Source organism: Tupaia chinensis, unplaced genomic scaffold, assembly GCF_000334495.1.
Source record: "Tupaia chinensis unplaced genomic scaffold, TupChi_1.0 Scaffold000320_1, whole genome shotgun sequence".
Classification (NCBI taxonomy): domain Eukaryota; kingdom Metazoa; phylum Chordata; class Mammalia; order Scandentia; family Tupaiidae; genus Tupaia; species Tupaia belangeri.
Window position 1 is genome coordinate 2926013 of NW_006159813.1, and position 22179 is coordinate 2948191.

The 22179-nt window shown below is 46.5% G+C and overlaps 1 protein-coding gene across 1 annotated transcript in view; it reads right to left on the reverse strand.

Annotated features, from left to right (window-relative positions):
• The window catches only part of CCDC60 (coiled-coil domain containing 60), a 202052-nt gene that overhangs the window by 10878 nt on the left and 168995 nt on the right, over window positions 1-22179 (reverse strand). The window contains exons 7-9 of the mRNA XM_006151553.2: window positions 17020-17254; window positions 5839-5923; window positions 2443-2514 (exon numbers count right to left, since the gene is read on the reverse strand). Coding sequence (XP_006151615.1) covers window positions 2443-2514; window positions 5839-5923; window positions 17020-17254 — 392 coding nt within the window. The remainder of the gene's footprint in view (window positions 1-2442; window positions 2515-5838; window positions 5924-17019; window positions 17255-22179) is intronic.

Here is a 22179-nt window from a genome sequence, read left to right on the forward strand (position 1 = left end):
TCTTTCTTTCTTTCTTTCTTTCTTTCTTTCTTTCTTTCTTTCTTTCTTTCTTTCTTTCTTTCTTTCTTTCTTTCTTTCTTTCTTTCTTTCTATTTGACCAGAGAGAGAGAGAGAGAGGGACAGTGAGAAAGCAAGCCGCCAGGTTTGGGACTCAAAGTAGAGTTGACCGTGTGGGAGTCCAGTGCCCTTAACCACCACGCCACCTGCCAGGGCCCCCAGACTGCATTTGCATTCAAGGATTCTCTTCTTTACGCTGGACCCTGGTGTTGAAAACTCAATTTACTCTACCTTGGAGGCAGACAAAGCTAGATTCAGAGTCCAACCCAGCAGCATTACCTCCTAGTCTATGGGCAAGCAACTCCCTCCTGATGTCTATTTCCTTGCGATGACCAGTCAACTCTTCACACTGTCGGAACCTTTAAATCCCATGTGGACTTGTGGGATCCTTGCGTGGCTGCTCCCTCCTGTGCCTCTGTGCGGGTAGGGGTCCTGATGTGTGTGGGTGTGTAAAGGCACCTGTTCATGCTTGTCCCCTCCTTATACCTTTGTTTCTGGTCTTCCTTTCGTGACCTGGACCTTCAGTGACACTGTCCAGCCTTCCTTTCTCTCCCTGTCTACCCTTGTTTCTCCCAGATGCTTGGAAAACTGACTTGAGCACTTTATCGGTGTGGTTCCAGCAGCTAAGACTGTTTCATTATTCCAATAACGTGTGGCTGGCCTTTCCCTTCTGACCCCGTGGCATTTGGGACTTCTGCAGGCTGACAGGCCTTGCCGTTTCCCAGACCTCTCTATAGGAAAGGCGCTGGCCTTCGCTGCTTGTTCTAGACACTCCTGGGACTGGACTAGGCGTCTGAGTCCCAGCAGGGGATAGGATATGCCCTTACCCACTCGGCCGGGATGCAGGGCTCCACTAACAATATCCAGAAGGCCCTGCTTTTGGGTGCCAGCCAGCTGCTCCTATCCCTGCAGATGGATCCAGTGGGGGACCATGTTGGTGCCGACCTCCCTCCTGTAGATGGGCTTTCTTTCTTGCAGGGCAAGAGGTAGGTGAGGGAAGGGGTGATGCTAGCTGGTGGTGCTTCTGCCTGTCTCAATTCCCCCTTCCCTGGGGAAGTTCTGGCCATGCCGGTCTTTTCTCAGTGCTTCTAAGCTTCATCCTGTCTCAAGCCCTTTGCACACGCCATTCATACTGCTTGGAATAGTATCTCCACCTCAAAGGTGCCAATCCTTTGCTCGTCAGGTGTCAGCTTAAGTGTTGATCTCAGTCTTGGTGAGGGGCCTGCTGGTAAGGTGTACCCGACCCTCCCTACTTGTCCTTTAGGACCCTTTCAGGGGTGGCTGTACAGCTAACCATGGGATTATTAGAGAGGACTTAACTCTCCCTGAGAGCAGTCATTCTCAAGCATGGGGAGAACTGAAGGGCCCATGTCTGCAGATTGGGAAGAAAGTTACATCTTCATTTCAAATAGTGCTCAACCAAAATGGAAATCGCGGGCATTTGCATCTCACATTACAGTTATGGGAGATATTTTGTAAAATCATTTATACTCAACATGAATTCAAAACTACAGTAGTAACTAGAGCTGCTGCTAAGTCATGTTATGTTATGCATTATTGAAGAAGCTCGTAGATTGCTATATACTAAATTTGGTTGTAATATAGTAATCTACATTACCATAGGTTTTTTAGTAGTCATTTAAAAAATTTTACTAGAGGGTGCGTGTGCTCACCAGAGAGAGAGACATATAGAGACACAGAGAGAGAGAAAGGGAGAGAGAAAGAATATGTGAAAAAGCACCCCACATGAGGCATGGCCGTGCCACAATCCCTTCTCCTCCATCTCTCCCTCCTTTGGGGACTTTGGGCATGCATATACATATGCCCAGAGTGGTTCTCAAGCCACTGGACCTGGTACTAGAACTGTGCAGTTGGTCATGTATGATCTAGCTGCCCTAACCACCATGTCATGGGCTGGCCCAATCATTTTTAAATTATGTCTTCCATGAGCATGAGAGACACAGACAGAAAGAGACAGAGAGATAGGATTTCCAACAGAGTCTTGGCACCGTGATCCACCCCCCAACCTCAGCCAGCTGGGATCTTGAGCATGCACATGTGCTGTGTTTTCAGGGAGGTCTCTGGATGCAAATCTAGACCCTTCCCACATGGGTCTGCCTTGCAGAACATCACACGCCACCACTGTGCCGTCTTCCAGCCCTGCGACTGTAAGATTTTAACCTCAGGGTAAATAAATGTTGAGGAAGAATGCCTGGGACCCACACCCAACCCTTCCAGAGTGAAGGGGCTTGTTTCCAGTGAGAAGGACCATGTGCCCCTATTTCCCTGCTTGATGCTCCAGGATTTGATGAGGAGCATCTCTGTGGTGGCCCCTGCAGCTGTGAGTGGGGTGCCTCTGGACCCACCTGTTGTGGGCCTTCCTACCTTGATTTATGGGTGGTCTGGGGATTCTTCGTGACAGAATCACTCTTGTTTTGCTTGAGCACTGACAGGATGCTGCAAAGCAAATGCATCTTTTAACAAGGCACGGATACGTGATTCTCCTATGACAGTAGATAGCTAGAGATGGGGTTGGGAGGTATGGGAGCTCCTCTCTTTAGAGCAGAGATCTTCAGACCCTCCTGGGTCTAGGAATCACCTGGAGAGCTTGCTCAGAATACAGATTCCAAAGCCACACTTCTGGAGGTCTGGATACATTGAGCCTGGAGTGGGGCCCCAGAATCTGTGTTTAAAACTATACACTCACCCAGAATTCCCCAGTACACCGTGAAACACTGTGGAATAATGCCTATTTGAAGTGCTTGTTAAAAAAAAGAATATGGTGGTTAAGGTGCTGAAGTCGCACATGGCCAACCATGGTTTAAGACCTGGTGGCTTGAAAATCACAACATGTAAATGGATAAATAAATAAATTAATGTCTTTTTATTAATTAAAAAAATTTTAAATATCGTTGTTGGGGCCAACAGGTGAACATGATGGTTAAGACACTGCATTCCCATATGGCCAATCATGGTTTGAGTTCTGGTCCTGGTGGCTTAAAAATCACCCTGAGCATGTGTATGTGTCCAAGATCCTGAGGGGAGAATGGAGGAGAAGGGATTGCAGTGTGGCCATGCCCCCTGGGGGATGTCCCTCTCTCTGGTGAGTACATGTGCTGTATAGTAGAAACCATAAAAGAAAAAAATCAAAAAGAAAAGAAAAGAAAAAAGAAAAAAAAAAGTTGCCTGTGGGTCTGGGATGAGGTCTGAAATTTTGTATTTTTCATAAATACCCCAAGTTATTTCTGATCTTTGGGGACATTTTGGAAACACTGCTTAGAGGATTAAAATTTTTTAAATTTATTTTTTAAGTCATCCTCTTTGATGACTAGGGGACAGTCTGGCTTTGAGGCTGGGGGTATGGATGGGGTGGCTTTTATGGGTTCCTAAAACCCCAAGAGTCTCTGTCAGCCTTGATGGGAGCAGATTCAGGGTCTAGAATGAGAAGGGAATTCGAGTTCTAAAGTGAGGTAGAAAGAGAAAACTTGCAGCCTTTCTCAGCCGTCTCTCTGCAGCTCCACAGTGAAGCTTCTCATGCCTGCTGCCTGAGTGCGAGATTAGGGAGATTTTTTTTTTTCTCCCAGAGGAATTAATGAGGAAAGGAAATTTCAACAGGTTCTTGCTCTGTAGCCATGGTTATTTTATCATTAAATTGAAAGTAGAGGCCACGTGGCAAGCCTCATGGGAACCAGGTTCCGATGTGATTCTGTCTTTGAAGACTTTTTAGAAGTCTCTCTTGGCTGTTCTTCATCATTGATGAGATGGGGTGACGGTCACGGCTTATGTATGGGTCCCAGAAAGGTGCTGTGAAGATTCCATGGCGGCACTACGTGCGAAATAAAAGTCACAGCCATCCCCACCACCATCTCCACCCCACCCTCACTGCCATTTACTGAGTATTTTCTAGATGCTAATATGTTAAAGAAACTCCTGTCTCACTAAATGATTAAAATGACTCATTAAAGTAGATCATATCTCTGTAACATTACTAATACTTTACAAGGATAATACCATTTAATCCCAATCACAAACATTTGAGATGGTTTGCCAATGAGCTTCATTCTACACAGTTAGACTCAGAGAGGTGAAGTAACTTGCCCAATGTCACACAGCAGTTACATGCTGGAGATCGACCCTAGTCTATTTGGGTACAAAGCCAATGCTTTGATGCTACAGTCTCGTTTGAGGTTTAGAGACAGGGTAAGTGACTTGTTCAGGGACTTGAGGGTTTGGACCCACATTTGTCTGGCCCAGAAGCCAGTGTGCATGCTATGAGTTCTCAGGAAAGGAGCCTCATTGAGCTGCAGCTTCATCACCATTGTCTGTCTCTAACGCAGATAATCAGACACAGCAGTGGGGGCCTCATGGGCCATTGCTCCTGCGTGCCTCTTCTGAGCGCCACCTTTCCCATCCCGGATGTGAGTTGAGGCCGCAGCAGACAAATTCATCATTAACAAGCAGAGGCAGGGCGTGATGCATGTGAAAGCGCTTGGTGAACTGTAATTACGGTAATAACAATAACCAATAAGTCATAGCCAGCATCCCAGTAGGCTGAAGGCGATGATGAACCTCTTCCAGTGCCTCATTTATTTTCAGGAAGTAATTTGCTTACTCAGAGGGGTCCACACTCAGGAAGAGAACTCAGGCTGTAGCCTGCATGCTCTCTGAGGCTTCTAGAAGTCGGAAGTCTGGTGGACAGTGCTTCCTACCAGGAGAACACCTTGTGGTCTAGTCTAACATGGATTCCTTGTGAGACGGCCATGTTGGTCTCCAACTTGAAACTTCAGAGGGTTCTTGTTGCTCTTAGGCCCAAAACCAGACTCCTTGACTTGGCCTCAAATGTCTCCAGACCAACTTATCCCATTCTAGCTGCATTTCAGATCCTTGAAAGTGCCACGGTCCCTCTGTCTAAGCTTGTTCATGTTTCCTGTAATACTTCCCCCACTTCCTGTCTGCACCCCCTGTTAAGTTTTGCAGGTTAACTTTTTTTCATGCTGTATTCCACCATCAGTTTAAAGTTTCTTCTTTGGAGGGGCTGGGAGATAGTGCAGTGCTGATGCAGTGTTCTGTGAGGCTGAGCAACATGAGAACGGTCCAGGTTTGCATCTGGAGTCCTCCCTGAACACACCAGACACTCACTTGCCCATGATCCAGGGCTGCCTGCAGCTGGGAGTGGATCATGGCATGGAAACGCTGTTTTGGGGCTGACTGTTTCTCCATCTCTGTCTCTGATCTCTCACTTATGGAAGAAAGAAACAAACTTTAAGAAAGTTCCCTTCTTGGAGAAAACTTCTCTGATTCTCATCCCCATCCCAGACTAGATCAAATATCCCTATTATTTGTCCTCACAGCTTGGAGTTTTTCTTTCGTAATGCTTGTCACGGTAATAATTAGTACACAGGTCATACATATTCATAATTATTTATTTAAAGAATGAATGATTAACCATAGGATTTCCAAGAGGCCATGTGGCAAAGTGGTTAAGAGAATGGCCTTGGAACTGGAAAGATCTGGATTTGAGTCATGACCTTATCATTCTCTAGCTAAGAGATCCCGAGAAAGTCACTTAGCCTCTCTGAGCCACATTTCTTGATTTGTAACATACAGATAATAGCTCACCTCCTAGGATCGATGTAAGAAACTCATGGAGGTGAGATACGAACAGAGTGCCTGTTAGTGCCTGTCACAGAGAAAATGCTCCGTGGCTGGTCACGGCTATTGTTAACGTTATCACCACTACTCTCATAGCCTCTCTGAGACCGAGGAGTCAGGAGAACGTACCTGGGTGCTTTTTTTTGCATCCCATTTTCTGTCATGATTGTCCTCCGGGCATCTTCTCGAACCATCTCTAGGAGTTTCTGAAGATCTGATGAGGAGAAGACAAGTTAACCCTTAACTAGAGGATGTCCTTGAGACAGGACCATGGAGGGCACTGCCTAGCCTCCAGGCTGGCATTGCCTCTGCTTCTGAGTGTCAGGGAGTAGGAGAGGGATGTGATCGGGGTCCAGAAAAGGTGGCCCATAGTGTTTGGTAGAGTGTAAATCTGACCATGCCACCCTCCTCCCACCCTCCCATCAATGGATCTCCATTTTTCTTTTGGCAGTGTCTACATTCCTCCACATGACTTATGACACCTTCCCAGATCTGGCTTCTCTTTCTCCTTTTTCATCTTTCTTCCATTCCCCACCTTAAACTCCACTGCAGCCTGGAGCCAGTAGGTGGGGATTGTGGTGAAGGTGCTGGATTCACACATAGTTGACTGTGGTTCAAGTCCTGGACCTGGTGGCTTGAAAATCACACTGGGAACATGTACATGTGTGCTCAACATTCCAAGAGGAGACTGGAGGAGAAGGGATTGTGGTGTGGCCATTCCCTTTTGGGGTTGATTTCTCACTTTGCCTCTCTCTGTCGCTCTCCTCTTTGGCCAGCACATGCACTCTATGGAAAAAAACAAAACTAAACTAAAAACAAACAAACAAACAAACCAAAACAAAAACCAAAACAAAAAACACTACTGCAGCCAGAGAGAGCTATTTCCAATTCCAAGAAGAAATCATCTTGTTTGGGAAACCCTCTCATCTCCATAGGACCGAATTTTTAAACTGGCAGCCCACAGGCTAAGACCAACTCACACACATGTTTGATTTGATTCGATGTGGACAGCAACCTTTCAGATCAGGAAGGTTTCACATAAAACCCAGACCTCCCTGTACGGTCCTCATCCCTGCTGCAGGTGACTGTGGCCTGGGCTGGTGTGTGCTCCCTAAATTCTTGTGGCTCCCATGACTTCTTATTGCATCAGTTGATTTTGATTTTCACACTTACTAGTATTGATTTTTATATAGTGTAGAAATACTTATTCACACCTGACTGTTAGGGGTTGAGCTGTATCCTCCCAAAAGATATGTTGAAGTCCTAATATCCTCAACACCTCAGAATGTGACGTTATTTGGAAATACGGTTGCTATAGATGTAATTAGTTAAGCTAAGAAGAAGAGATGTTGGGCCAGCAGGTGGCATGGCTGTTAAAGCTCTGGACTCCCACAGGGTCAACTGCAGTTCAAGTCCTGGACCTGGCAGCTTGAAAATCATGTACTCAAAACCCTGAGAGGAGAATGGAGGAGAGGGGATTGTGTTGTAGTCATCCTCCGGAGGGCTGATTTCTTGGTTTCCCTCTCTCTGACTGTCTCTGTCTATCTCTGGTGAGTACATGTGCCCAGTGGCAAGTATATATACATATATATATACATATATATATATATGTATATATATATGTATATATATATATGTATGTGTGTATATACATACATACACTGGAGTAGGTTGGCCTTTAACCCAGTATGACTGTGTCCTTATAATAAGAAGAGAGAGACACACACAGGGAGAAGATGGTCAAGGACATCATTTATAAGCACTTGTAAGGTATTTATAAGCCAAGGAATGCCAAGGATTGCCAATTATCACCAGAAGCAAGAAAAGCCAAGAAATGATTCTCCCCTGCAGAGTTCAGAGGAGGCATGACGCTGATGACACCTTGATTTTGGATGTCTAGCATTCAGAACCGTGGGACAACACATTTCTGTTGTTTTAAGCCATTCAGTCTGTGGACATCTGTTTTGGCAGCCCTAGGAAACTAATACAGTGATTGACACTCTCAAAAACTGGAAAATAGGTGGAGTGAGCTATGGGCTTCAAGAACAGTGAGAGCATGCACGCAGACAGCCCTGTTTAATGTGTATGCATTTGCAAATCCCTCCCTTCACTCAATTCTACACCCTACCACGGAACTGGCTTGATACAAAACTCTGGGCATTGAGACCTCCCATTCTTTGAGTTTGCAGCTGTCTGTGGTGCTGAAACCTCACAGCGTGTGGTTGTCACTTGCTGTGACTCCTCCATGATTTTGCCCCAGATTTAGGAACAAGGTGAAAGGTGAAGGGGCTTGGAGCAAGAAGAGTAGGAAACACATTCAGAAAGCCATTAGAGGAGCAGAGACATCCCAAGAAATAAAAAAGGGGGAGACTTCTGAGATGGTTTTCCAGTAATTCCAGGATGTAAGAAGGAAACCACAATCTGCAATGACCAGAACTTTTGCAACTGAAGGGAGAGTCTTAAATGTGTGTCCTGAGCAGTGTAACCTGTTTCCATCCCCAAATGAAAACACATACTATATGGCAGCTCCACTCCACTGCTTAAAAACAATTTTTAAAAAAGAATGATTTATTATTTAATGTATTATTATTATTATTACTTTTAAATTTGCTATGGGACACATGTGCTCACCAGAGAGAGACAGAGAGAGAGAGAGGGAAAGTGAGAAAGCAAGCCACCAAGTCCAAGACTAGAACCGTGGTTGGCCATGTGAGAGTCTAGCACCTTAACCACCATGCCACCTGCTAGCCCAGTAAAATCAATTTTTGATTTTTACTTTCTATCTCAATGGAAAATATTAGGAACGTGTACACCGTCTCAGAATAGACAGTAGAGTGGGTAATGTTGGTTTCATGCACTTCTGAAAGGTCTATCACCTTTTCCTCCTCCCCTCTGGGTTCTGGAATCATGTTCTCTTCCCTCCTCATCCACCACAGCTGGTAAGGTGCCCCACTGTGGTCTCCAGCAGGACACTGTCCTATTCCATCACAGCACTGATCTCTACGGGATCGCAATTATCTATTTGTTTGAACAACTGAGGAGGAAAAAGAGGGAGGGATTGGGGGAACTATGAGTCAGGTTTGGGTACCAATGAAGGCTGTAAGAGCCAGTGCAAGTACTTTTCACCCCTGTGCTGTAGTTGGCTTAAGCTCAAGTCTCCAAAGTCATACCTGGAAGGGAGCCCTGAAGCCCAGGACTTGCCAAGACCGTTTGTGTCCAGCCATGTTTAGGAATGCAATCACTTGGTCTAGAAAGACCATTCCTCTAGTGGTTTTGGAGCCACCTAGGCTGTGATAAATGTCAACACTTAGCCATTTTCCAACCCAAAATGTATCATCAAGTCGTTTATCTTCCTAACATTTGTGGGCATGATTTCATGTGACCTGAATTTCCCTTCATGTTTGTACTGTCAGGCCCACCTTTTCTACTACCGTGCATCCCAGAATCCTTTTTTGGGGGGGAGGGAGGGTGTCCAGATGCCTGTTAGTGAAGGAGCTGTGGCTGGTTTCTCTAGTTTATTCCTTTCTCTTGGGAACAAAGCAGCAATGTCCGACTGCTCCCCTGACCCTCACCCATAAGCAAACCAGTCTGGGGGTGGGTAGATAGCAGCAAAAGACCTCAGCAACGTGCACGTTGGACAGCCCTCCTAGAAAGTCACATATATAACTCTGCACTCACTTAATACACCACGGACTTTCTGCTGTTTGCCAATAATGCCCCTGGGCAGGAATAGGGCCCACCAACGTGAAGGTCCATCCATCATATTGCTGAGGTTGGATGTGTGTGAAATAGAACAAAGCCTTGGGGCTTCAAGGTTATGGGGGAGAAAGGGACTGGAAACCAGATCCGTTCACAGTTCCCAGGCCTGTGAGGAATGCGGATTGCCTAGGGCTCAGGGACAGTGACATCCTGTATTTTCAAATGCTAAACCATCTACCCAGAGAAAAAGAATTCTGACTTCCTCCCTCCACCTCCCATCCCTAACGTGTGTAAGAATCACACCCTTGAGTGACTAAACTCATTGTTTTTCTTTGAGGGAAACACAGGTGGTGGTGTTGTATGATAGGGGACCCATCTTTGTGTGTGTGTGTGTGTGTGTGTGTGTGTGTGTTTTGCTAAAGGGCACGTACACTCACTAGAGAAGGACAAGGCAAGGGGGGGAGGTTCTGAGAAAGCAACCCCCCAACATGGGGCACAGTCATGCTACAATCCCTTGTCTTCCATTTCTCCTCTGTGGTTCTGGGCACACACAGGCACACACACACACGGACCTTAGTTTCTCAAGCCACCATGTCTAGAACTCGAACCACACAGTTGTCCGTGTGGGATGCAGTCACCCTATCCACCATGCCGCTAGCTAGACCCTTCCCCCCATCTTTTTAAGTTGCTACGTAAGCAAATTCATTCTCTGGTAGTTCTAAGACTAGACATTTCAAGACTGGCAGAGGGGATGGCCTGGACTTGGGAATACCTCTGTCATAGATTTGGGGAGGGGTTTAGTCCATGGAGAGGCCACAACATGCTGTCCCCAGTGATTTGCATCCACAAAGACTTCATTATGCAACCAGCCTTGGAAATTAGACCTTGGTCAAATGGTACATCTCTCAGAATAGAATTCATGAATTCAGAATCAATTTGAGGAGGTTTTAGAAAGCAATGAGTGGCCGAGAAATTAATCTACTTTTGTCAAGGCTGTAACAAACGGGATGAAGGTTAAAATATAAATGGAGGAAGGGGAAGCTCGAGTAGAAGGACTTTCCATACTGAGGGTAGATCTGCAGTGGAAATGAATTTCTCAGCCATTCTTGTGTACCTACTGTGTGCCAGAGTGAGGGTAATTAAGAGATTACTGTTCCACTCCTGTAAGGAGCTAACATTTCTTGACCTCTTTTTTCTTAGTAATATAACTGTGATTCTTTCTGCTTGTGTGTGAGGGGCAACATTTACTAGCTCACTTTCCCAATATTCATTGCAGTTGCACATGCTCCTCTCTCCCCACACACCCATGACTAAGTTCTGAGCAATGAGATTATAGTAGAAGTGTAGTAAGGAGCTTGTGAGAAAGTTGCTTAAATTCAGCTGGGAATGAACATTTTTGTACTTTTGTACTTCCTTCTGCTTCCAGCCTAGATTGTGGGTGTAATGGCTGGAGTTCCTGCAACCGTTTTGGATTGTGAGGTACTACGTAGGATAGCAAAGAAGGAAGAAAGGAAGTAGAATCCATGATGAGTTTTGGATCCACCTTATCAGTCCTGGGTTGGTCTTTAATCTGTAAGAAAAATACACTTTTATCTCCTTTAAGTCCTTACTCTTTGGGTTTCTATACTCAGCCAAAAAAAAAAAAAATCTTCTCTGATAGATGCAGTTGTGAATTAGAATTAAGTACTCAATAAAAACAAATTCAGAGTACTGAGAGACTTAAGAAGAGGAAACCCAGGGGCCTCTGGGAAGGCCTCACATAGTAGGGAACACTTGAGCTAGATCTTGAAAGTCGATTAGGAGTCCACCCAACTGAAAGGGCATTTTAAGTAGAGGACATTACACAAGAATGTGCATTGTTAAAGAAAAGTATTTTGGTGAGGGTGGAGTGCTCCACTTATGGTGCGACTGGGCAAGAGCTGGGCCTGTTATGAGCAGTCTGGGACAAAATCAGATGCAGGAGTCATTGAAAGACGCTAAGTCGAGAGCACGTAAGACTTTTAATGTATGAAGTTCCCTCTGGGTCAACATGGAGAACTATTGGGGGTGAGAAAGGCCGAGAAGCAGAGAGACTGGTTAGGAGGCTGTTGCTGCCACCTAAGTGAGAGGTGACAAGGATTTGGATCAGGAGTCCCAAACTCAGGTGGTCTTCAGGGGTCAGAGACCAGAAAAGAGTGACAGGGGTTGATGTAGGAGAAGAAAGCTGCTCCATTGGTCTGTCTTTCATGGGTTCCTTTTTTCCTTTGAGACTTGGATAAAGCATAGCATTTAAGGATTGCCTGGGTTCAAATTCTGGCTCCCTCCCTCACTGCCTAGGTGACTTTGGACAAAAATGTAACCTCTCTTGGCCCTACTGTTCTCATCTCTTAAGTTGTTGAGAGTCATGGTGTATTTTTCTATGTTCTATGCAAAAAATGCATCACTTTCATGACAACCCAATACAAGACAGGCATAAAAAGTTGGGAAGCTAAAATGAACTAATATCCGTATAACTAATGGACCTATGAAAAAGCAGATTCATAGAAGTCCTCGTAAGTTTTAGCTATTGTTTTATCACCATGATCATCACCATTCTAAGGAAAACAATAGGGCCTTGCTACATAGTCACACACGTGGCCAATTGGGAGCAATGATTGGGGGGTAACAGGGAGTGGTGGGGACTGCAGAAAACTAGAGTACCTGCTCCATTCAAAAAGGGCAAGCTCTAGGGAACAGCAGATGGTGTAATGGTTATGTCACTGGACTCCCACGTAGTGTACCATGATTCAAGTCCTGAACCAGGCGGCTGGAATTCATGCTGGGCACATGTGTGTGCTGCACAAGATCCCGGGAGGAGAATAGAGAAGAAGGGATTGTGGCGTGGCCATCCCCCCAGAGGGTGATTTCTTACTTTCTGTCTCTCTGTCTCTCCCTGCCTCTCTGGTGAGTGCACACGCCCTATAGCAAAAATCTCTCTTTAAAAAAAAGGGAGGGGGGCAAGCTCTAGCTTATTGTCATGCACAGTGGCAGGCCTGCATGCCATAAAGACTGACTTATTTTCACAAATCAGAATTTTTATATAAAATCTCTTAATGTTAAAAATTCACCCCTACTGGGGCCAGCAGGTGGTTTGGCATTAACGCACTGGACTTTCACATGGCCAACCATGGTTCAGTTCCTGGACCTATGGCTTCTCTCTCTCTCTCTCTGGTGAACACACATGCCCTACAGCAAATAAAAAATACTATTGATACGCTGGGTGCGTGAGTATTGTGTGTGGGTATGCCCAGTACTCCTAGAGGAGAATGGAAGAGAAGAAATTGTGGCGTGGCCATCCCCCCCGGAGGTGATTTCTCGCTTTATGTCTCTCTGTCTCTCTCTGTCTCTTTGGTGAGCACACGCACCCTATAGCAAAAACCTCTCTCAAGGGTCTGGCAGGTAGCATGGTAGTTGAAGCACTGGATTCCCACATGGCCATCCATGGCTTGAGTCCTGGACCTGGAGGCTTGCTTTCCCACTTTCCCTCTCTCTCTCTCTGTCTCTGGTCTACTTAAAAAGGAAAATATAAAACTCTCTAAAAAATATAGTAATAATAATAAATACAATTAGATAAATAATTATTTTTTAAAAAGCAACTCCTACTTTTCCTTTTTTTTTTTTTGGAGAGGTTTTCGCTATAGGGCGCGTGCGCTCGCCAGACAGACAGAGAAAGATAGAGAGACAGAAAGCGAGAAATCACCCCCCAGGGGGGTGGTCATGCCGCAATCCCTTCTCCTCCATTCTCCTCTTGGGATCTTGGGCACGCATGCACACGCGTCTGGTGTGAATTTTAAGCCACCGGGTCCGAGACGCGAACCGCAGTCGACTACATGGGAGTCCAGCGACATAGCCATTACGCTAACTGCTGGTTCCCAACTTTTCCTTTTTTTAAACAAAACTGTTTTATGCTAAGCAAAACATAAGTAGCAAGATCTCTGTGCGCCTCGTCTTCTCTCTCTAAACGAAGAGAAGAGCAATAGGAGTGAGGACAGTAGGGTTATGAGCTTTAGGCGACAGTGCTGATGGAAACAGGCAGTTGGTCAGATGTGGGAGGAAGCTGGCTATTGGGTAGGGGTCTGTGATCACCCCCTTCCCCTTTGCAAAGTCTCCCTCCTCTATCCCTTCCTGCCTCCAGCACCCAGGGTGACCCAGGAGAACCATATACAAGTTCTGGGACCATGTCGGTGTCTTGACGCGGGGGCACTTCTCTGCTCTTCTTGTTTAGGAGCAAGGTTTCTGGAGTCAAAAGCTCCAGAGGCCTGGATATCGCATCAATAACCACACACGCACCTGGGGAAAGTAAGCCAGGCCTTGTTCCTCCTGCATAGAAAACCTGCTAGAGACTTCCTGTATGTTAGACAGGCATGGAGTTCGTACTTGCCCTGCAATGGCCCTGCACCCCTGGCCCCTGCCTCTCTCTCCCCAGCTTTTATCTTCAGGTCTCACCTCAATATGAGCTGAGAGAGGCTTGCTTTGGCCATCTCGGCTCAGTGGGCCCCACTGAGGGGGCTCTGTTCAGCCCCCTCCCCCAATTTTACCATTTTCAGAGCACGATCGTCTGGTTTATCACCTGCCTCTTCCTTATACAATGTAAGCGTGGAGAGGGCACGCTCTGTACCACAGTTCCAAGCACACAGGAGGTGCATAATAAATACATGTTAGGGACCAGCAGATGACATGATGGTTACATCGCTGGATTCCCACATAGTCGACCACGGTTTGAGTCCCAGATCCGGCAGCTTAAAATTCACGCCGGGCATGTGTGTGTGCATGCCCAAAATCCTGAGAGGAGAATAAAGAAAGGATTGTGGCCTGGCCATCCTCCCGGGGGGTGATTTCTCTCTCTATCTTTCTGGTGAGCACATGCACCCTATGACAAAAATCTCTCCAAAAATCAATCAATCAGTCAATCAATAACTACATGTTGAGTGAAAGATGGCTCGAGAAATCCACAAGTCACTTATCTGCTGATGGCTTACCTTAGTTCTCCGCTATATCTGATTCCTGGGTAAGATCTGTGGTTTCCCAAGTGCCTGGAGCGGTGGCTCCATTTTAGTTCAGAAAATAGCTTGTTGGGGCTTGGGGCTTTCTCAGTCCCCCAGTGACAGCCAGGGGCAGTGGGGCTTTTGCTTGCCAACAGTCATTCCTCTGTGTCCTGACCACCTGCTGGGCTTCTGCACTTAGCCTGCCTCCAGCTTGACCATCAGGGCCCCACGCAGACTCTTGTTCTGCCTTGCCCTCGCTTTCGACCTCTCTGAATCCACCTTCCGCCCAGTCCTTGTCACCTCATTGCAGCCCAGCCTTGGTTGCCATGGGCCCTCCAGGTGGTGTGAAGAGACACTGGCCGAGCAGGCAGGCCTCAGCTTAGATGCAGGACACAGTGTCTGGGGACGTGCCAGGGAGACGTCCCGTGTCCCAGAGTCACTAAGTTCTCAGTGGGCCAGTCCTCTGCATGTCGCTGTCTCTCTCTCTCTTTTTTCTACTGTCTTCATATTTCCATATGGATCCTTCCCTTCCTTTTCTATCTCTCTTTACTCTATAAACTCGAGGTGGAAAATCATGAGAACGAATTTTTTTTAGAGATTTTTTCCTTGGGGCATGTGCACTTACCAGAGAGAGAGACAGAGACAGTGAGAGGGAGAGAGAGAAATCACCCCCCCAGGGGGAAGCCGCACCACAATCCCTTCTCCATTCTCCTCCCAGGGTCTTGGGCACGCACACACCCACGCCCGGCGTGATTTTCAAGGCACTGAGTCTGGGACTTGAACCGCGGTTAGCCATGTGGGAGTCCAGTGATGTAACCGCTGTGCCATCTGCTGGCCAGAACAAATTTTTTAGATGACATGGACCCCAGTCACTGTGCTATCTGGCTAAGGTTCACAACCTCCCCAGCCCTACACAGTATATGAAATGGTAGAAACGTGAATTTTTTTTCTTGAGCAGGGCCTATAGCTTCCAATACATTTTTCATAGGAGCTGCGTCCCCCCAATTTTGACCTGAAAAGGCTTGTTCCAGGGTGGAGATGGCAGAGCAATACAATTTCCGTATATAAAATGTTCAGAAAAGACAAATCCAGAGAGACAGCAAGTAGGTTTGTGATTGCCTGGGGGATCTGGGTGGAAAGGAGAGAAACTGGGCCCGAGGTGTTCTTTCAGGTTGACAGAAATGTTCTAAAATTAGTTTGTGGTGACGGTGGCACAACTCCGTAAATTTACTAAAGATCATTGACTTGTACATTTAAAACGAATGAATTTTCTGCTATGTAAATTATACTTCGATGGAGCTGTTTTAAAAAAGGAGACACTGGATTTCAAAAACTTAGTATGACAAAAAGAATCTAAAATATCTCTTTGTAAGTTTGCTCTGTGGCCTGGTGGTTAAGGCAGCTGGATCCCACATGGCCGACTACATGGTTTGAGCCCTGGACCTGGCAGCCTGAGAAACACATCGGATGTGTGTGCGTGGGTGCCCAAAATCCCCAAAGAAAAGAGACCCAGAGAAGAAGGGATTGTGGCATGACTGCTTCCCGTGGCAGGTACTCTCTCCCTTCCTCTCTCCCTCTGTCTCTCTGCCTCTGCTTGGCAGTGCGTGCACCCTCTAGCAGAGAAAAGAAGCCAATGAAGTCAGTGTGTATATTGAGGGGTGGGGCGTGGCCCAGCAGTCATGCAGCTCTCTGTAGAGCCGATCCACATGGGAAAGTTCCAGTCGTGTCCGAAGACCTCTCTGAGCATGTGCACACACACATGCTCGTGGTCCAGGGCCGGCCAAAAGTCGGGGTGGATTACAGATGAGGGCCCCTGTTGGGGGATGCTCTGTCTCTGTCTCTGTCTGCCTTGCTTATGGAAGAAAGAAATAAGCTTACAAATAAATTTTATATTGCGGTACACATTGAGATGATTTTGTTCTGTATGGGGGTTAGTAAAATTGTTATTTGTTTTGTTTTTGCCACAGGGCAAAACATGTACTTGCCAGAGAGAAACAGTGAAAGACAGAAAGTGAGAAATCACCTCCTCGGGGGGATGGTCATGCCACACTCCTTTCTCTATCCTCCTCTCAGGATTTTTGCCAGGTTTGAGACTTGAACCATGCAGTTGGCCATGTGGGGGTCAGTGCTTTAACCTCCACATCACTTGCTGAACCAATAAAAAATTATTATCATTTTTAAAAGAGTTATTTATTTTACTTGCTATTATTACTTATTTTTTAATTTGACCAGAGAGAGGAAAAAAAAAAAAAGAAAAGTGAGAAAGTAAGCCACCAGGTCCAAGACTCAAACCATGGTCAGCCATGTGGGAATCCCGCACCTTAACTACCACACCACCTGCTGCCCCAATAAAAAAATATTGTTAAAGTTAAAAAAGGGCAGTTTGACCATGGGCTGTCTCCCTAGGACAAATGGTTCTGTGTAACCCAAGTGATAGAGTACTCTCATCTCTGCTGAGGGAAAGCAACGGGCTCCAAGAAAATCGAGCAGGGCTAGGGGACCCCTAAGTCTCCTCTAACTGAGTGATTGAGCGAGGGCAGAAGTTCTTGGCGTTTGGCGTAAAGGCAAAGAGTCCGGGTAGATTGGTCAGACCTCAGGTGGGACTTACTGATGTGGAGAGGTTCTTCATCTGGTTTGGTTGAAGACGACTCGTTGTCCTCAATCTCCCTGTTGAGGACCACCTGGACGGTCACACTCTGGGGCTCATCTGAGCCGGGGTTCATGGAGACCATGCTGCTCTGGGGGGACGAGCCCCCACTGGTCCGAGAGAGGCTGAGTGTGGAGCCTCGCCGACTGGGTTTGCGGCTGGTGGCTCGCAGGGCAGGGATTTTGAATTTCTTGGTCTGAAGGAAAGAGAAGAAAGGGATTTCAGAAAGGAGGAAGGGAGAGGGAGAGGGAGGAGGGAGGATGGAGAGAAAGAGGGGAGAAAGGAGGAGAGGAAAATAGGAGGAAAGGAAGGGAGGATCTGAAAGAAAAAAAAAACAAAACCCAGCCCTGACTGGTTCTTTCATTCTGGCTCTTTCTGCTCACCATTAAACGAGTCTTGGGTCTGGAGTGGCCCGTCCTCACAAATCAAGGTGATTTGGAAAACTGTAGGGCCAGCTCACGGCGTGGTGGTTGAGGTGGCAGGATCCCACAGGGCCAGCTGCGTGGTTCAAGTTCTGGACCTGGTGGCTTGCTGGGCACTGTAAGTGCATGCCCCAGATCCTGGGTGGAGGGAGACACGGAGGAGAAGGGATTGCACTTTACCATCCCCCACAGAGGGTGCTTTCTCCTCTCCCACTCTCTGCCTCTTTGGAGAGAACACAAACCCTCTGGCAAGGTTGTTTTTATTTTATTTTTATTTTTTTAAATAGTGCATTATTTGAAACAAAAGTGACAGAACATAGTCTACTGAACAAATGCAGTTTCCCAAGTAGTCACCACAGGAAGCCAAGCGTGTATTCTGGTGCAGGTGCCAAAGCCTAGAGCGGTTTTGACCTTTCTTTTGAAGTAACTATTACAGTGGGTTCTTGAACTGTGGGAGAGGATGGGTCAACATTTTTCCAATGACATCTTGGTTTTGAATCCAAATTGCATGTATCAACTTCTTGTTCACCAAGCTGATTCCAGAGCCTCAAAGAATGTGCACTCCTTGAGGTTTTATTTTCTGTTGTTCTTTTCCTTTTTCAGTTGCCAGAGGGTATGTGCACTTGCCAGAGACGAAGAGACAGAGGGAGAGGGAGGAAGCCCTCCCTTATGGGGCATGGTCCCACCACAATCCCTTCTCCTCCATTTCTCCATCCTGTTGAGATTTGGGGCATGCACGCACATGTGGTGTGTCTTTCAAGCCACAGGGGCTGAGACTCAAATAGTGGTCAGCCATGCAGTACCCTGCTCCCTTAACCACCAGGCTATGGGATTAAGCCCTTCACTAGAGTTTTCTAAAGAACACGAGATACAGGCCTGGAAGTGGGACAGTGGTAATGCAACTGGACACCTCTGGGAGAGGTCCTCAAGTCCCAGAGCCCCTCCCTGAGCAGCTGCGTGCACATGTGCACACCGTGACCCAGGCTGGCTGAGGCTAGGGGCAGATCGTGGTGGGAGGACCCTGTAAGGTCTCTGTCTTTCTGTCTCTCTCACTAAAGAAAGAAAGAAATCTGAAAGAGGAAGAAAGAACACATGATGGAGAAAGTTCTAGGCCCGACATTTAAGAGGTAGAGTAGAGGGAAGCAGAGTTGTCTGATGGAGTGGCATGGTTATGATGCGTGAGAAAGACTGGATGACAGTCCTTGAAGGGACTAAGGGGTGTATAAGGCAAGTCCATGAGGGAATTAAGGTGGATTGTTGGAAAGAAAGAAGTCAGAGGGAACTAATTGTGTGTGTGTGTGTGTGTGTGTGTGTGTGTGCATGTGTGTGTGTGTGACCAGGTCAGGCTAACCCCAATGCTAATCACTATGCCTTATTAAAAAAAACCCAAAAAACAAAAAAACAAAACCTTAAAAGCCTTTGTCAATGGCATTGAAAATGCTATGCCCAGTGATTCTTTTTTTAATTGGCGTATAAAAGCTATACACATTTGTGGGATACAATGTGATTTTTTCCAGTACAAGAATACAATGTGTAATGATTAAATCAAGGTAACAAGTATATCCATCATTGCAACCATTCGTTATTATTTTGTGCTGGGAGCATTCAAAATCTTCTTTAGTTACTCTGAGATATACAGTGAATTGCTGTTAACTGTATTCTCCCCACTGTATCTTATCATATTAGAACTTGTTCTTTTTTGGGGCTAGGCAATGGTGAAGCTGGACCCCATGGAAAAGGTCCTGGATTCACATCCTGAGACCTTCCTAGGCATGGTGGAGGTGTTTGGGTGCATGTGTGCCCTTCATCGGAACCAGCTGAGACTAGGGGTCGATCACTGCATGGGAACCCTATCGGATGCACTAGTCTCTTTCTCTCTCTCTGTCTCTCTTTTTCATGAAGGAAATAAATTACTTTTAAAAGGGAGGGGGAAGCTGTTCCTCTTATCTATCTATACATCCTCTTATCTATCTATTCCTCTTATATATCTATAATGTTTCCATTAATCATATCACTCTATCCCTTCCCCCATCCCTCCCTGCCTCTAGCAGTCATTCTTCAACCCTCAACTTTTACGAGATCCTTTTTTATTCCTTACAGCATTTAAAATGCGAGATCAGGCCAGCCTTGTAGTACAGTGGTTAAGGCAGCTGGATCTCATATGGCCAGTCATGTGGTTCAAATTCAGTCCTGGTAGCTTGAGAAACACACAGGGCACATGTGCACGCATGCCCCAAATCCAACAGCGTGGAGAAATGGAGAGGGGATTGCAGCATGATCTCTGACCCACTGGGGGATGGTCTCTTCTTGTCTCTCTCTGTCTCTCTTTGGCAAATACACATACCCTCTTAAAAAAAAAAAAAAAGAGAAGAAAAAAGAAAAGCCATGTTTACAGTGGGGCAAACTAGGCTCTCAGTGGCCCCAGAGAAGGAGTTTAATACATGCAGGGCTATAGTTTACACTCAATGAACAGAAACAATTTTTGTTTGAGAAGATTTGGAATGAAAGCTCTTGGGGGCAGACTGCTGTCTTGGTTAGGTGAAACTCCTAGTGTTTGTTCAGTATCTTGGAAAGGAGAAAGAGAGACGCAACAGCATTGACAGTCATCCCAATTAATACGTGTCAAATGGGGGTGGGCAGAGATCCGATCCAGCAGGGTTCATTTCAGGGAGTCCATGCATGTAATCAGAGGCAGCATTTTTTTTTTTTTTGTAGAAGTTTTTGCTATAGAGTGCATGCACTTGCCAGAATGACAGAGAGAGACAGAGAGACAGAAAGTGAGAAATCACCCCCCCCCCCAGAGGGGATGGCCACACCACAAGCCCTTCTCCTCCATTCTCCTCTTGGGATCTTGGGCACGCACGCACACACGCCTGGCGTGAGTTTAAGCCACCAGATCGGGGACTCGCACCATGGTTGATTCCATGGGAATCCAGCGACATAGCCATTACGCTAACTGCTGGTCCCAGAAGCAGTATTTTGATTGGCTACCATGTGGGGCCCTGAATATGGGCAGAACTTCCCTGCGCTAGAAGAGGGGAGGGATTTCTTGGTTGCACAGGGGAAGGAGAAAGTGGGGGAAGGAGGCAGAACGGGTGGGGAGGTCTGTGGAGATTAAGATGTCAGAGGGAACTACATCTTGTGACTGCCTCCCTCCGCCCCCCAATCTTGAGCGAAATTCTGCACAGATGACACAATACTTTAGAATGTGACAGACTGGGGAATTGGAATTTGAGCTGGATTTACTCAGATCTTCAAGGGAACATGTGGGTTATAAAATGACTGTGATCAAAAGCGTGGCCAGACGTGGTGGCACAGCCGCGATGCAATGTCTGGCATGCTGATGATATGGGAAGGTCCTGGGTTTGCAGCCTGAGGTCTCCCTGCACAGGCTGGGTGCACGTGTGCACTGGGGAGGGGAGGAGTGTGGTGGCATGAAGACCCTATGAGGGCTGCCCACTTCTGCCTCTCTCTCTCTCTTTCTTATGGAATAAATTAATTAATTAAAAAAGAAAAGAAAACAGCAAAAGGTGGCATGTTTGCTCTTTTGCTAAATTAGGAACAATGCACCTTTGTCCAGACACTGCAACTGGTGAAGAGCTTGCCAGACCATCAGAAAGCCCCTTTCTCCCTACCCTGGGAAAGGTGTCAGCCCAGAGATAGAACGCCCTGCCTCTTCCTGTATCATCTGGCACGCTGTGAATTTCTGATTCTGGAAACTGTGCTCTTCAGACCAATGTCATTCTAAGGCTGGACAGTTTGTGTCACGGGGGCAGCCCGGAGTCTTGTATGAGCCCTGGACTTAGTGGGAGGCCCTCTGTGGGGACTTGAACAAGTCACATGGCTCTTCTTCAGTGTCCTCATTTACAAAGGGGATGGACCGGGTGGGATGATCTCAGACATTCTACATCCTGAGGTCTGAGTGCATCTTTCTTGAGTTAAGATTTCATCTTGCACTCTCAAAGTTGCCATTAATTAAAATTCAATTAACCATCCCAGCCAGGAAATCCAAAGTGAAGGGCTGACACTTCGGATTAATTGAGAGTGGCAGAAAAGTAAAATGCTGGCGGAAGATGTGACAGGCACTTTCGGTATCTTGCGTGCCCTTTATTGAACTGACTCTGAATCGACTGAAATCCCCAAATGCTTCTTCTCCATTGTTTATATTTTACTCAGGAGTTGTGTTAACCAGCTGCTGTGTTCCACCTCAGCGGGGACTGATTTTTGGCAACAGAGGAAAAGATGTTCCTGAACGGTTCCTTATACTTTCTTTCTTTTCTTTTTTTTTTTTTTGAGAGATTTTCACGGTAGGGCGCGTGCGCTCGCCAGACAGAGAGAGACAGAGGGACAGAAAGCGAGAAATCACCCCCCAGGGGGGATGGTCACGCCGCACTCCCTTCTCCTCCATTCTCCTCTCGGGATCTTGGGCACGCACGCACATGCGCCCGGCGTGAGTTTTAAGCCACCGGGTCCGGGACACGAACCGCAGTCGACTACGTGGGAGTCCAGTGACATAGCCATTACGCTAACTGCTGGTTCCCAATGGTTCCTTATACTTTCTAAGAAGCAGGGTTTGTGAATTGTTGACCCACAGGGAGACATGGTTAGTGGCCAAGGATTTTACGAATTGGGAGATTTTGATCTAGAAATCTAAATGTTTGGTTTCTCTTGAAAATGATAAGCCTTGAGCTCCTATTCT